At 32.7% G+C, this 13,858-nt stretch overlaps 2 protein-coding genes across 6 annotated transcripts in view; both read left to right on the top strand.

The window, feature by feature from the left end:
* The window catches only part of LOC129578398 (synaptosomal-associated protein 25-like), a 36,564-nt gene extending 29,135 nt beyond the window's left edge, over positions 1 to 7,429 (top strand). For 3 of the 5 annotated variants that reach the window (XM_055466893.1, XM_055466892.1, XM_055466894.1), the window contains exons 6-9: positions 1,424 to 1,552; positions 1,707 to 1,771; positions 2,073 to 2,152; positions 6,521 to 7,429. In XM_055466893.1, coding sequence (XP_055322868.1) covers positions 1,424 to 1,552; positions 1,707 to 1,771; positions 2,073 to 2,152; positions 6,521 to 6,586 — 340 coding nt within the window. In that variant the 3' untranslated portion in view covers positions 6,587 to 7,429. Of the gene's footprint in view, positions 1 to 1,423; positions 1,553 to 1,706; positions 1,772 to 2,072; positions 2,153 to 3,231; positions 4,279 to 6,520 lie in introns of those variants that run through there. The other 2 variants (XM_055466897.1, XM_055466896.1) reach the window with 1 other exon arrangement.
* Positions 7,430 to 10,553: 3,124 nt separating this feature from the next.
* Positions 10,554 to 13,858, top strand: part of LOC129578395 (40S ribosomal protein S2) — a 34,569-nt gene continuing 31,264 nt past the window's right edge. Inside the window, exon 1 of the mRNA XM_055466888.1 lies at positions 10,554 to 10,559. The gene's annotated coding sequence lies outside the window, so the exon portion shown is untranslated. The remainder of the gene's footprint in view (positions 10,560 to 13,858) is intronic.

The following is a 13,858-nucleotide window of genomic DNA, read 5'->3' on the forward strand; positions in this document are numbered from 1 at the left end:
CATCATCATCATCATCATCATCATCATCATCATCATCATCATCATCAGCAGGAGTAGCGTCCACAGTTAAACTTGGACTCCGTAATCGATTGCGAATATTTGTCAGTCTATGAATTCTGTAATTGAATAAAATGTTTTGAGGAATAGCGTAAATTTCCATAGCACTCACTCAATTTGCAATACGATTGTAATGTAGTCGAATCGAAAATGGTCGTAATTGGATTCGATTATTTTCACTTCGGCGAAAATTCCCCGGTTTGATTCCTTTTCGCTCTCCCCATTTATCCATACTTCACAATGTAACTGACTGCTTTAAGACTGTGCTTGACGCTTAAGCGGGTTCCGTCTGACATGTGTGTAAGTCTGTGTGAGTTTGTACGCTTTAATATTTGCTTGCATGTTTGCCCCGTTATCTGCAACCGTACAAATGCAATTCACCGCACTTGATACCAATCCAGTTTTCAGTTATAAAATTATATTGTTGAATAAATATTCAATTCACCTGAAAAGGGATTATAGTTTGCACAAATTGTTATTGGTTCTAATTCAATTGATATATATATGCACCCACCTATAGTTCGGGTTGCGCCATTGCATATCAATCTCTCAGCTATCAGCTTTTGTTCGTTCAGCAGTCAGTTTTTGCAATTGACGCGAACGCCCGAGAGCTTAACATGGCTCAGCGCACATAGAGATCACGCCTTTGGCATTCTTCTACGGATTTTGTGTTTGCTTCATTGATTTTGAGTGGGAAAGAGTAGTGTAGCTGAATGCAAATCGACAGAGAAAGAGCTCAACGAATGAACGAAAGATAACTCTATTGAATTGTAGCTTTTTCATTTGCCCAACTGGCATTAAATGTTAATGAGAGGATTCTACGCGGTTTTTTTAATTAAAATTTTTGGTTTTTGTTCCATTTCCAGCTAATTACGTTTGTGTTTTCACTGTAATTGGGCAGATATATTCATTTCATTAGGTCAATTTTAATGGAATGGTTTTTGGTAACGCACTATTTTTTGATTCGTATTAATTTTTATTTTGATTGTATTCCTCTCCGTCTTGGCATGTTCATTAACTTGCTTCTAAAGTTCCATTTCAAACATACACCTAGCTCGGCAAACCGGCAAATGAATTTAAATCGACTATGTGTCGATAACCGCTCTTAGCCAAGACACACATATCTGCTATGTATCCATTTCCAACCGAAAAAACATATACATTAATTATACACATATTATAACCAATTATTTTTTGATACGTTGATAATAAATATAGAAAATCCATTTATTTTATGTTCTGTTTTTGGTTGTAATTTTTTTCGTTTCTTCGTTTGATTTTTTTTCATCCGGATTTGTGGCTTTGTATTGAATGTGATTTAAAATTAAATATGGAATTTGTGTTTCGATCCAATTAATTTCAACAGAAATTCATCGTTCAAAGAGGATGACGGCACATGGAAGGGAAATGAGGATGGAAAAATAATCAATAATCAGCCCACACGTGTGATGGACGATCGGAATGGTGTAATGCAACAGGCCGGCTACGTCGTAAGGTAGGCCAATTCCACTTTCTGTTCGTATGTGCATTGTGTTATTGTGCAACTGCCGCACACAGAAATTGTTTGGTTTTTTGCCTAAAATCACAATGGATTTACGGCCCCTGAAAATTTCGAACAATTCTAATGAAAATTCCTCGACAATTCATAGGATTACCAATGATGCGCGCGAATGCGAGATGGAAGAAAATATGGGTCAAGTGAACACAATGATTGGTAATGTGTTTTGTGCCGATGCTGCAAATTGATATGCGAAATTGAGATTCTTCTGGTTTTTTTTTCACCCACCAATTGTCGGCGATGACGCGCTATTTTGTGTGTTTGTATCTATATGAACATTGTTGAATGCGGTGGAAAAAAAAAGAAGCCTTCGATTTCGTGTCATTCATGTTGCTCTTTCTATTGTATTTTTTGTTTGTTTGCTAGATTCGTTGATGAGTTGCGAGTCGGTTTTCGTGATTGTCTAATGATATTTGTTTCATTTTGGAATTTGTCTTCTTTTTGTCCTTTCTGGTAGGCAATTTGAGGAATATGGCGATTGATATGGGTTCGGAGCTTGAAAACCAAAACAATCAAATTGATAGAATAAATCGAAAGGTAAGGCTTAAAGTTCAAATCAATTATAGGAATCTATTAACCTCATTGATGCATGATCGAATTCACACGGCTCACGACGGAACCCGACACATTGTTAATGCTAATTTTCGATACATCATTTCCCATTCCAAACGAGAGAGAGAGAGAGAGAGAGAGAGAGAGAGAGAGAGAGAGAGAGAGAGAGAGAGAAAGAACATTATTCTGATGAATGATTCAGCTTGACACCCACAGCTTTTGGAGTGGTTCTGTGTGTCAATCCAGGGAATTTCGAAGATAAATTCTCAAAATCGTACGAGGTTTCTTTTATCGTCACCGTCACCGTCACCGTTGGCGTCGTCTTTTTTGGCATTTACATGCCACTTTAACGTTTAAATATTCAATATCATTCTCATGTTGTCTTTCGCTACACACGCATGAATGCATGTATCCGGTCGTGGAATAGCGTGAATAAAATCCAAGTACCTCACCAAAGGAATTACATTAAATTTTACGGAATTTACAGACGAAATGATTTCACGTTTTTCCATTTGAATACCGACGAAGCAAGTGAAAGTGAGGGAGAAAGAGAGAGAGAGACAGACACAGATCATACTATAGCAATCACGCACCACTTTACATGCCCTACGACAAAAATTCCGATAGTTGATATGATATACGATCCGGCGACGGTGAACGGAAATGTGTGAATCGCTTTTTCACTTGACAAAGATAGAAATAGATAGTTGTCGTACGTCATCATCATCGGTCCCACATTAGATAGACACACTCAATTACTTGCACACACACACCGTCCAATTCTTCAATTTTTATGGTTGGGCCAAAAGTTCTTCAACTCGGTCCCTCGTGGGCACTTGATTCTAGTCGGCGCTTGTGTGTTTGTCTGTATTTGTATGGACGGAGCCATACTACGGAGAAAGCAAACTCTCTGATGAGAAACGAGAAACATTATCGACATTTTGCGTTACGTTTGTATACCGTCCGTCGTGAATAAGTAATGCCGTGTCCCATAGTGTTGATGAATATTGAAGAACGAATTATATTCAATGTTTTTTAAAACAATGACCACCTCTTTCTCTCAGGGCGAATCAAATGAATCTCGAATAGCCGTTGCAAACCAAAGAGCTCATCAATTATTAAAATAAGCACGCTACTGATTACCACTTGAGTAACAAAATCTAACTTGATGAACAGTTTGAACAGAATAATAACAGTAATAACAACAACAACAACCACGATAAAAAGCATACACACAGTAACTGAAAAACACGCATACCAATCATCGGATGCAAATTTTATTGCAACAATATGCGATCGCCACCATCAAATGTGAAAAACCAAATAGGACAAAATTGAACAAACAAACAAAAATTGTACCAGGAAGGAAAGAAAGAATGAAATAAAATGCATGCACGAATGTAACAATATGAAATGTTGAACACCACGAAGCGGGAATATGACTGAAAAGGAACAAACAGCAATAGCTTCAACCAAATAATATTTATCAGTTTGATTTTTTTTTTCCACCAAAAAGCTACAACCAGAAAAAAAACCAAAAAAATCAAGAAATATCTTATGCTTTTTAACAATGATATTTGCATTATTTGCATATTGACAAAATAGAGACAGAAACAGCAACAAAAATCATGAGAAAAACAAGTGCTTCACAAATTTGATTTAAAAAAAAAATGCAAGACTATAATAGCCCACACATACATATGAATACATAAATCATAAAACAACAAGAATAAATGACACATCGCAATATATTTTTTATTATTGGATCGGTTTCGGCAATGAGTCACGCGGAAATAACTATCGAAACGGTTGCTTACAGTTCAATGAAAACTAGCAAACGAAAAGGAAAAAAAAATTATCCGAAAAAAACAACAACAGTTCAAATGAAAACTAGCAAACGAAAAGGAAAAAAAAAATTATCCGAAAAAAACAACAACAAATGAATCGAATTGAATCGATTCGTATACATACAGCACGAGTCTTCGACTTCCATCGAGCATTAACCCAACTCAAGCCAAAACAAACAGAACGAACATTAGAGCAGCAGAAGATGAAGAAAGAATAGAAATAAATCACGTGTCTACCACGTTTTCAGTTATAATTAAACTGAACTGAATTCTGTGTTTTATTTTCTGAACAAAATTTGATTTTACAAAATCGAGGCCAATTTTGTCCACGCTAATAAAATTACAATAATCGAATGTGATTTATTAAACAGTTTATGTTATGAAATGCCGATAAAAAAATGAAAATTACAAATAATGGACCAAAAATACAATTTTATTTTGTGATTCATGAAACATAAACGCAAAAGCAAAACCAAAAAAAAAAACAAGCACAGCACACATATACCAATTGGCCAAAATGACAGCGGAAAAAAAATCCCAGCATTAGCACACAGCACTCAATTTTTCCATTCAATTATTTTATTAACAAGAAGAAGAAGTAGAAGAAGTAAAAAAACCATGCACACAACCAACAAGCGCGAATGGCCAAGCCACAGAATCATTAGCATTGACAGAGGATACCTGTTTTTTCCGTTTGTCATATACACAGGACTAAGTATGACCACACTCATTCCACATTAGTAACTCGCTTTAGTAAACATGGTCAAATAACTAAAAAAAAAAGACGACAAATTTAAACCAAAGCTAAAAATAAATATCATATTAAAAAAACACGAAGAGCCAACAACAACAGAAACATAAAATCTAGGGGAATCACGCCAATTTCCATATTTAAGATATGAACAAATAATATGAATTTGTTTATGTTTCAACATATTAAACAGATATGTATGCATAATTTCAATTTTGCTCAATTTTGTTCAATAAACCGACTGTCAGCAGAACCATGTCCAATCTGTTGTCGTCATTATCGCTTCAAAAATTCTGGAAATGGGTTTTGGTGGATCCTGTGGATTGTTCAAAACCGCTCCTGGTTCTGGAAGTGGATCCTCAGGATGGGCCAGGGCATTGTCAAACCCAGTCTGATCCATCCTGAAGATCCACCAAAACCCACTTCCAGAACCGGGAGCAGTTTTGAACGATCCTGAGGATCCACCAAAACCCACTTCCAGAACATATTGTTCAAGGTGAATATGAACAATAACAACGCATTCGGGAAATAATACAAAATATTTGAAATCTAGCGTGAATTTTACATGATTTAAATAATACAAATAGATTTTGCTAAATAAAATTTGGCATGAATCCCCTAGCATAAAATTAAACTCAAAAGACATGTAACATCATGATAGTAAATTCAATTATCCTTTTTGACTCTTTTCATAGCAACTTTGAAAATAACACATACACACATAAAACCAAACAGAAAAAAAAACTAGAAGAAAATACCTATTTGATTAATTTATTGCGTCATTTTCTGTTTTTTTTTTTCGTCTCTGTGTGAAGAGGTCAGGCCAATAGTGGCACCAACTATGTACACGAAACGGATGGTTTTGTCCGTTTTCGAAACACAACCAAAAAAAACAACAACAAACAAACCAAACCAAACCAAAATTTATAGAAAAAAAATGAACTAACGAACATTTCGCATACAATATAATAATTTTTTCTTTTGTATAAGAACATGATAGTGCAATTATTTTTAAATAATTATATTTAAAACAAAAAAAAATAAAATACAAATATATTATATATGTTTATGAGAATCTAGGGATCGAAACGCGAGACAAAATGATTTAAAAATCAACGTAATAATGCGCGAATTAAAACAGAAAATAAATCTATATAAAATAAACATCTTTATATATACAACCAAGAGAAATAACAAAAAAAAAGATGAATATAAATTTATACACAAAATAACATTTAAGAGACACTGTAAATGTAAATTCTGGTGTGGCGAGTGCATGTACGACTCGGCGAACAGCAAATACAAAACAGAAAAAAATAGACATACACACACATACATCCATTTTTTCCCTATCCAAACGAGTGAGAGATGCTGAAGAATGCAAAGCGAAAGTTGCTCCTAAAACTCACGGAAGTTTTTTTTTCCCTTTTGCCATAATTTATTTCCGAAAATTTGTGTGCACATTCATGTTTGTCTATAAATATTGTTCTCGGTGAATCAACGGTTTGGTTTTTCAGTGAATGCGGTGTTGTTTTTTTTTATTTTTGTCCTGCATCTGTTTTTTTTCTTGTCTTTTTTCTGCTTCAATTTTCGTTGACTCGATTTTTGTTTAATGTTTTCGGTTCTCTTGACTTTCACTTTGATTTCGCATTTAAACACGTTTTTTTTTCAATCTATTCATTTTATTTTTCAATGTTGTTTCTATTTTATTTTTTCCTTTCAATTTTCTGTTTGTTATTCTTTCTTTTTTTCTAGGGAGAGCAAAATAAACTTAGACTCGAAGTCGCCAGCAAACGAACTGATGAACTACTTAAGAAGTGACAACAACATTTCTACATTTGTATACTGGCAAATTACTGAACCGATGGCGCTCAAACTTTAAAATTATATACTTTTAGAGCAATACAAGAAATATACAAATGAGAATAAAAATAAAACAAGATGAAGAAGAAAGAGTAACAGAATTAAATTATAAACTAGTTGTCCAATGTGTTTGGCTCGACATTTTTACCAACTGTAAATTTGCACAATCGAGAGACAGAATTTATCGGTGAAAATGCATCGCATGAAAATGTGACGGCGATGAAATAAGAGAGAAGAAAATATATCAATTTTACAACAACAACAAAAATATAAACAATTCACACAAAGAAAACAAAAATAAACATATATATATACATATACATATACACATTAAATGAACGTAATTAGAAATATTTTTTGATAATAGCTTAAACATTTGATGCAAATGGAGATTTTTTTTCTTTTCGTGACGTTCCGTTTCGCTTTATTCAAGGCAGAAAACAGAGACACAGAGAGACATAAACAATTCATAAGTATTTGCATATGAATATTTTGCTGAAATTGGAACCATATTTTCGTAGTATTTTAAATACATACACAGAAAAACACATCGCTTGCGATTGCAGCAACATTTTTTTGTCATTGTTTGCAGCGCTCCAGACAGATCCACGAGGGAGACAATTAACTATAGACCTCATATACTTCCTAATTACTAATAATGTAACGAACAGTTAAAGTACTATATGTAATTAATGCCTATGTTTTTTTTATTCAACTTTTATAAATCAGTTTAATTTGTCTCTTTGTTCTTTTTTTCGGGTAAATAAATGATTTTATTCGGTGATTAATTATGATTTTGTATATTGTGTTTCTTTTTTTTCACTTCATTCTTTTTAAATTCATTTATTATGATTTTTGAATGACATTCAAACTGGGCCGACGATACGCGGCTCATTCCGTTACAGCTTCTTCATATCATGTTCGACACATAAAATATCGTTCGATGACCTGATTTTTAAAAAGGAAGCCTTTATTTGAACACAACGTGCACAAATTGTCTCCAGAATTATGAACCAAATGCCAGACATTCCATACACATACACATCAGAAAAGGCATGGTGTTAATTAAATTCATAGCTTTAATGGGAAAAAAAAATATTTTATTTACTATTTTACAGACAGAGAAAGAACAAAAAATATCACAAGAGAAACAGATGATTATATCACTAACAAATGAGACAGAAAGTGTATTTATGAGTATAGATCATCATTCGTTTAGATTTGAATTTATTATAATTCCTTAGGCAGATGAAACTCGTGTATTCCAAAGCAGAGAAGAAGAAAAAAACAAAAAAAAACAAACCTAAACATATTGTCAATGAATTAAAATAGAAAGCAAAACAAGCCTAAAAACATATATAGCGAATGTGAAACGATTATGCTTTAGCCAATTCAAGCAGAAAATGTACTTGCAAACTCAACCAAAAATGACAAAAAAAATAGCAACATTTGATTATGAATTTCGTGTTTAAAAATAACCAACATATAAATTATATGTACATTTTACATTATACTCTACAACAATTTTTTTTCTTCGAACATTTTTTCGCGACACATAATAATCTATTGCTAATCTCGCACACTTGCTGAGGCTCATCGAATTCCAATTTCGGACGTATGTTGCCACAGCACACAAGTGCAATTCGAAACGGAGAGAGCCAGCGTCAGAGCATGAAAATGATTAACGGACCTTCCCACATTGCTATTCCGTTGAGTCGATTTCCATGAAATGTATCGGATGGAACGAGAGTGTGGGATGCGTTAGAGTGTGTGCAGAGCAAACGCGAGGATATTATGTCGAAATCGTGATATATTTACATATACACTCATACCCACAAAGAGAAAGCAACACATACACAGAGGAGACGGCGAAGGGGATGAAAAAGAAAATACACATCCACACATACATATATCAGTGTGTAATTAATTTTTCTTTTGGACGCAAGTAAAAGTAAATCTCTTTTTATCTGAAAGCATTCATTCATATGTAAATTACGTATTTTTTCATAGGATTATTATGTTAAATTTTTAAGCTTAGCTTATTGATCAATCTGCAAAGTCATGGATATGACTCATGAATGAGAGAGAGAGAGAGAGAGAGAGAGAGAGCAGACAGAAGATTATATACATAATTGCCATTTATTTACTGATGTGCTAAATGTTTAAATTTAAAAGAAAATTGCAGATACCAAACCACAAAAGAAAAATAAAAATAATCGTATGATGAACAATGATACTAATTCTAGTCCGTAAGTTAGACGATAACTTTTAGCGAGACCAATTTTTTGCCAAACCAGAATAAAAATCAATTCAACAGTAAGTATTGAAACAAGAAAACCAAAATAAAGTATATATACATATATATATATATATATTTATGGAGAAAATGCGACAGGTTTAGCGTCGAAATGTGCGTGTTAATGCATAGTGACAATGATTTTTCAAATTTTTTCAGTCATCTGAAACCAAATGTATCCACAGCATATATTGTGGAAAAAGCACTTAAAATGCCATTTAATTCGGTTGAGCAGCTGTGATGCGTTCGATTTCTGTACACACACAAAAAAAAATACAAAAAACAAAGTGAACGCTTTTCCCTCCGAGCTATCCTTTCACTACGAACTACTTTTTCAGCACTACATGAAATGTAGAGCTACTAATCTGCTTTTTTTTCTTTCTTAATACTTTTTGAGTGATGAAACGAATTATGGTGAATATGAATTTTATGCTCATATTTTTTATTTAATTTAAAACAGTGGCAGTAACGACAAATAAGTGCATAATATCTCAAAGCGCCAATTAAATTTTTATTATCAAATGTTGTTTAAAAATTACATTAATTTTTCGTATAATATTTTCTGAGTCTTGACCAGAATTAAAGTGATTTAAGATTGACTGTGCTCATATTATTTATTTAATTTAAACCAAAGGCAGTATATTTCAAAAAAGAAATAAAACCAAGATCTTGTAATTCATTTTGCAAATAAATATATTACTTCAAAGTTACTTTGATGAAATACATTTCATGTAGTGCGCCAAAAAATAGTTTGTTGTGAAACAACAAAATAGATTAAGTAACTAAAAACTCAAGGACGCAGAGCGGAGGGAAGCAAAGCTCTGCGGTCTTGTTTCTCTCTGCGAGTGTGTGGATCCATCACATTCACACATTCCGCCAATTCCAAATGAATTAATTCGATAGAAATAGTAGCAACAGAAAAAAGTTTATTAACGAAACTTCCACAGAAATTTTACGAACGATTTCACTGAAATAGTCAAACTCTACTCTCAGAAAATACAAATACCATACCAAACCAAACCATATAAATAAAAGTGTCAATTACTCCGAATCCGATTGCATTCCGAATTCATTTCTTTTTTTTAATTCGCGCATTACACATTTTTATCAGTTTACAGAGATTGTCATTTTTCGCTTTCGGTTTTGCAATTTATTATGCTGTTTATCGAAAATGCTGAAAGCAAATGTTATGAACAAGAAGAAGGATAAAAAATATTTGGCGCTTTATGGTTTATTGAGGTTATAAACATATAAAAATATGGCACATTGGAAAATACTTATCGTATCATTAGCATACAAGATATAGAAATATTCCATTTGCGGCAAACAACGTCAATTTTTATGCATTATATATACTTTATGATTATTTCGAGTCAAGAAGAGAAAATACCACGATATATGCAATCTGATTGAAAGGTAGTAAGGGAGACAGACAGAGTAAGAGCGAGAGAGAGAGTGCTAGGCAAGAGAAAAAAAAGATAGTGATGACATTTATCGCAATAATAAATTAAATTCAATTCAGAGTAAATCCATGCAACTGACAAAACTGCTACAAACTATGAGCATGGCATCAGGAACCTCCGACATATTTCCTATCAATTTACATGTATAGTATGAAATAAATGAAAAACAAAATATTTGCCTACTTTAGAGCATAAAAATAAACATAAATTTATATATACAAAACAAGATGCATATGATATACTAATGAAATAATACAAAAAGTATAAAAGAAAAGAGAAAAAACCTTAGCGAATGCAAACTTAGAACTTAAATCATAACACGTGCTCGAAACAACATTCGAAAATAAGTGCAGACTATATTATAAATAGGGGGTGAACGAAGAGAAGGAGAGAGGGAGAGAGTATCATAAAACCGCTCCAAAGATTTATATGCAAAGAAAAGAAAGAAAGGAAGACGATGAAAATGTAATGAAAAAGATTGATTTCGCTTAATAGCGAAAATGCATCAAAATGAGCATCACTTTTCGGTGGAAATGATTATTCGCCGGCACACACACACACACAGACTCACGTTGTGTGTGTGGGTGGTGTGAATGCTAATGCATAACATCTCACGTAATGTGTGTACGAGTTAGAGAGAATTTTTATGTGAATGGGATGATATCCAACAGAGTTGTGAAGCAAGCAAAAGACATGGTCTACTGTGGATCATGCTAGAACGTCGTTTTGGCATGACTTGAGGGCGAACATTGACCCAATTTGAGAGTTAGCGAGAGAAAAAGAGAGCAAGCACAACTTTTCAAACAGTGAAACTTGTCCAGAAATTCAATTATTTCACCAGATACGCTGAGGATATGCGTGCAGTCGATCGATCGAATCTACGAAATTGAGTTCGAACAAACTCTATACAAGTGCTCGTCGGGTATAGTTTCGAATTGTAATGTGAAGGTAATACTAATTTTTCATCGGCTTCAATTATTGAATGACACAACATGAATCCTTTTTCAGCATATTATATATATATAAAATACAGAAAATTTCTTCAAAACCGTCTACATGCTCAAAGCATTTTCTCATCATACACTCATGAACACGATTTAAAAAAATATATATATAACAAGAAGAATGATCCATTTCTATATCAAATACTAAAGTCAACCCGCGAAAGGAGCAAATGCAAATATTTTTAATGCACATGTCAAACTAACTGGAATATGCTCCAAATGATTTTAAACTCACACTCTATAATGTAATAAAATGAAAGCGTGCGTGTGATGGAGTGAACGAAAGACGAGCGAATAAACGTCTAGGAAGAAATTGAAATGAAAAGTGAAACAAAATTAAAATCAAATGTCAAGAAGACGCATTTATCTTATTGCCTTTTCAATGAAAAAAATAAAGAGAAGAAGAAGAAAAGAATAAAACACATAACTCTATTCAAATTTTGACGGTGCTGCAACAAAAAGAAAACACATTTCACGGAACAATTTAATTGAATCGATAAAATCGTTTAACTGGAATACTCTCAATGAAAAATCATTGTATTTTTGCGATTCTTTTAGTTTATATTTCGATTTGAATTCGTTGAAAGAATCATTTCTGAAAAGAACGAAAGAAAGAAAGAAAAACAACGCCAAAGAAATGAAACACAAATGAAAAGGATACGACGATTCCAAGTTGATTGAATGCTGATTAATCGAGTGAGTGAGAAAGAGAGAGAGAGAGGGAGAGAGAGAGAGAGAGAGGGAGAGAGAGAGAGAGAGGGAGAGAGAGAGAGAGAACAAGAGAGTGAACAAAAAAAGAAAAAGACAAACCAAATATCAATACAACGAATTCGTTGCGAAAGCGTGCTGAATGAAGGGGAGTATTTTTTACAAAAGATGATTTTAAAAGATAAATCAAATGGAAATTGAGAATGATAAACGAACGAAGGGACAAAATAAATTATCTAAAACAAAGTTTTCATTAATATATTTGTCTGTGATAACCAAAGTCCCACACGATTACATGCATTAACATTTATGGTTATTATAGTTCTTCTCATTTCGATTGTTTATGCCATGTGTGTCCAATAATTTTTAATTTGTTTCATATGTTTGATGAACCAAGATAAAAAAAAAACAAAAATAAAGCCATTATTAAATTTAAACATTGGCATACGGACACGTGTTTCGAACATTTTTGTGCAGTTTATTTTAGCAAAACAAGAAATAAAAACGAATCAAATGAGAAAAACAAATTGTAAATAAGAAATGATATCTATTTTCCGAGGCAGTTTCGTTTATTCCCACTAACACTAACTCATTCACCCTCCCAGCCCTTCCTCCCCATCACTTCCTCTCGATGCGAATCTACGATATATATTTTTTTTCATCGCAAAGTCAAATGAATGAATGAACCATTTTCCTTTTCCAAAATGGAATCTTCGAGCTGCAATTTTCAAATTTTTCGAAACATTTTGTTAGTAGGGACCATACAAATTGAGCATTTTACGAAATGACGCACCGTTTTTCGATGAGTTTTCATTTGATTCTCTCTCCTCAATAGATTTAATTCATATAAAAATAACAAACAGATTTCTTCCAACACAAAGAGAGAAGATGAAAAAATAAATTTTTTGACAATTCAACGATCATTTCGTTCGTTTGTTTATTTTTTTTTGTTCTTCTACTTGGTTTTCCTAGTGAAAAATGCTTAATATTTAAACAAGAAAAAAAATGAAGTAAAAAAATCATAAATCGTAGGCTTATGTATGTTTAGTTTAACAATTTATTGATGTCTTACAAAAAAAAATATATTCTATCTCAATAGCCAACTACAGAAACATACAAATTACAAATAACTACGATGACAATTAACTAATCCACCTAAATTTACTCTAAATGATACTGAACATAGGCAACAAACCAAAACTAGCGGCAAACAAATAGTTAAGATGAGAGAAAATTAAAGAAAAAACCAAACTAACTGAACATGAAGAGGAAAAACACACTCACAATTATGAATTCTAAATTACAAAAAGAATGAACAACATATAAATGATCTGAACACTGAGATGAACATTAAAGAACTAAACTATTTCGTAGCTATCTACTACTATATTGATTTTTAGAGCTAAATGTACTTTAAACAAAAGATGAACATAACAACAACAACAACAACAAAATACAAAATAAAATTACAAATGAATGTCGCGCTAAAACTAAACGTATGCATTTGTGTGACAAAAAAAATAACTTTCAATGTGTAATTTTTTGTGTTTTTTGATGCTAGCGAATCTTTATCACACAAAAAAACCCTAGGGTCTTTACCACGAAACAAAAAAAAAAGAAAAATCCTTCGAAGCTGCTTCATTTGGTAGCGAACAATTTTATCTCTTAGTTTTTGTTCCTGAAACAAATCAGCATTTTGTCGCGAATTTAAACCAAACTAAATAAATAAATAGTGTCTTGCAGTAGATTGTTTTTCTCC

The sequence above is a fragment of the Sitodiplosis mosellana genome, unplaced genomic scaffold (assembly GCF_009176505.1).
Source record: "Sitodiplosis mosellana isolate CC-2019 unplaced genomic scaffold, AAFC_SMos_1.0 Smas_scaffold_6226, whole genome shotgun sequence".
Taxonomy (NCBI): domain Eukaryota; kingdom Metazoa; phylum Arthropoda; class Insecta; order Diptera; family Cecidomyiidae; genus Sitodiplosis; species Sitodiplosis mosellana.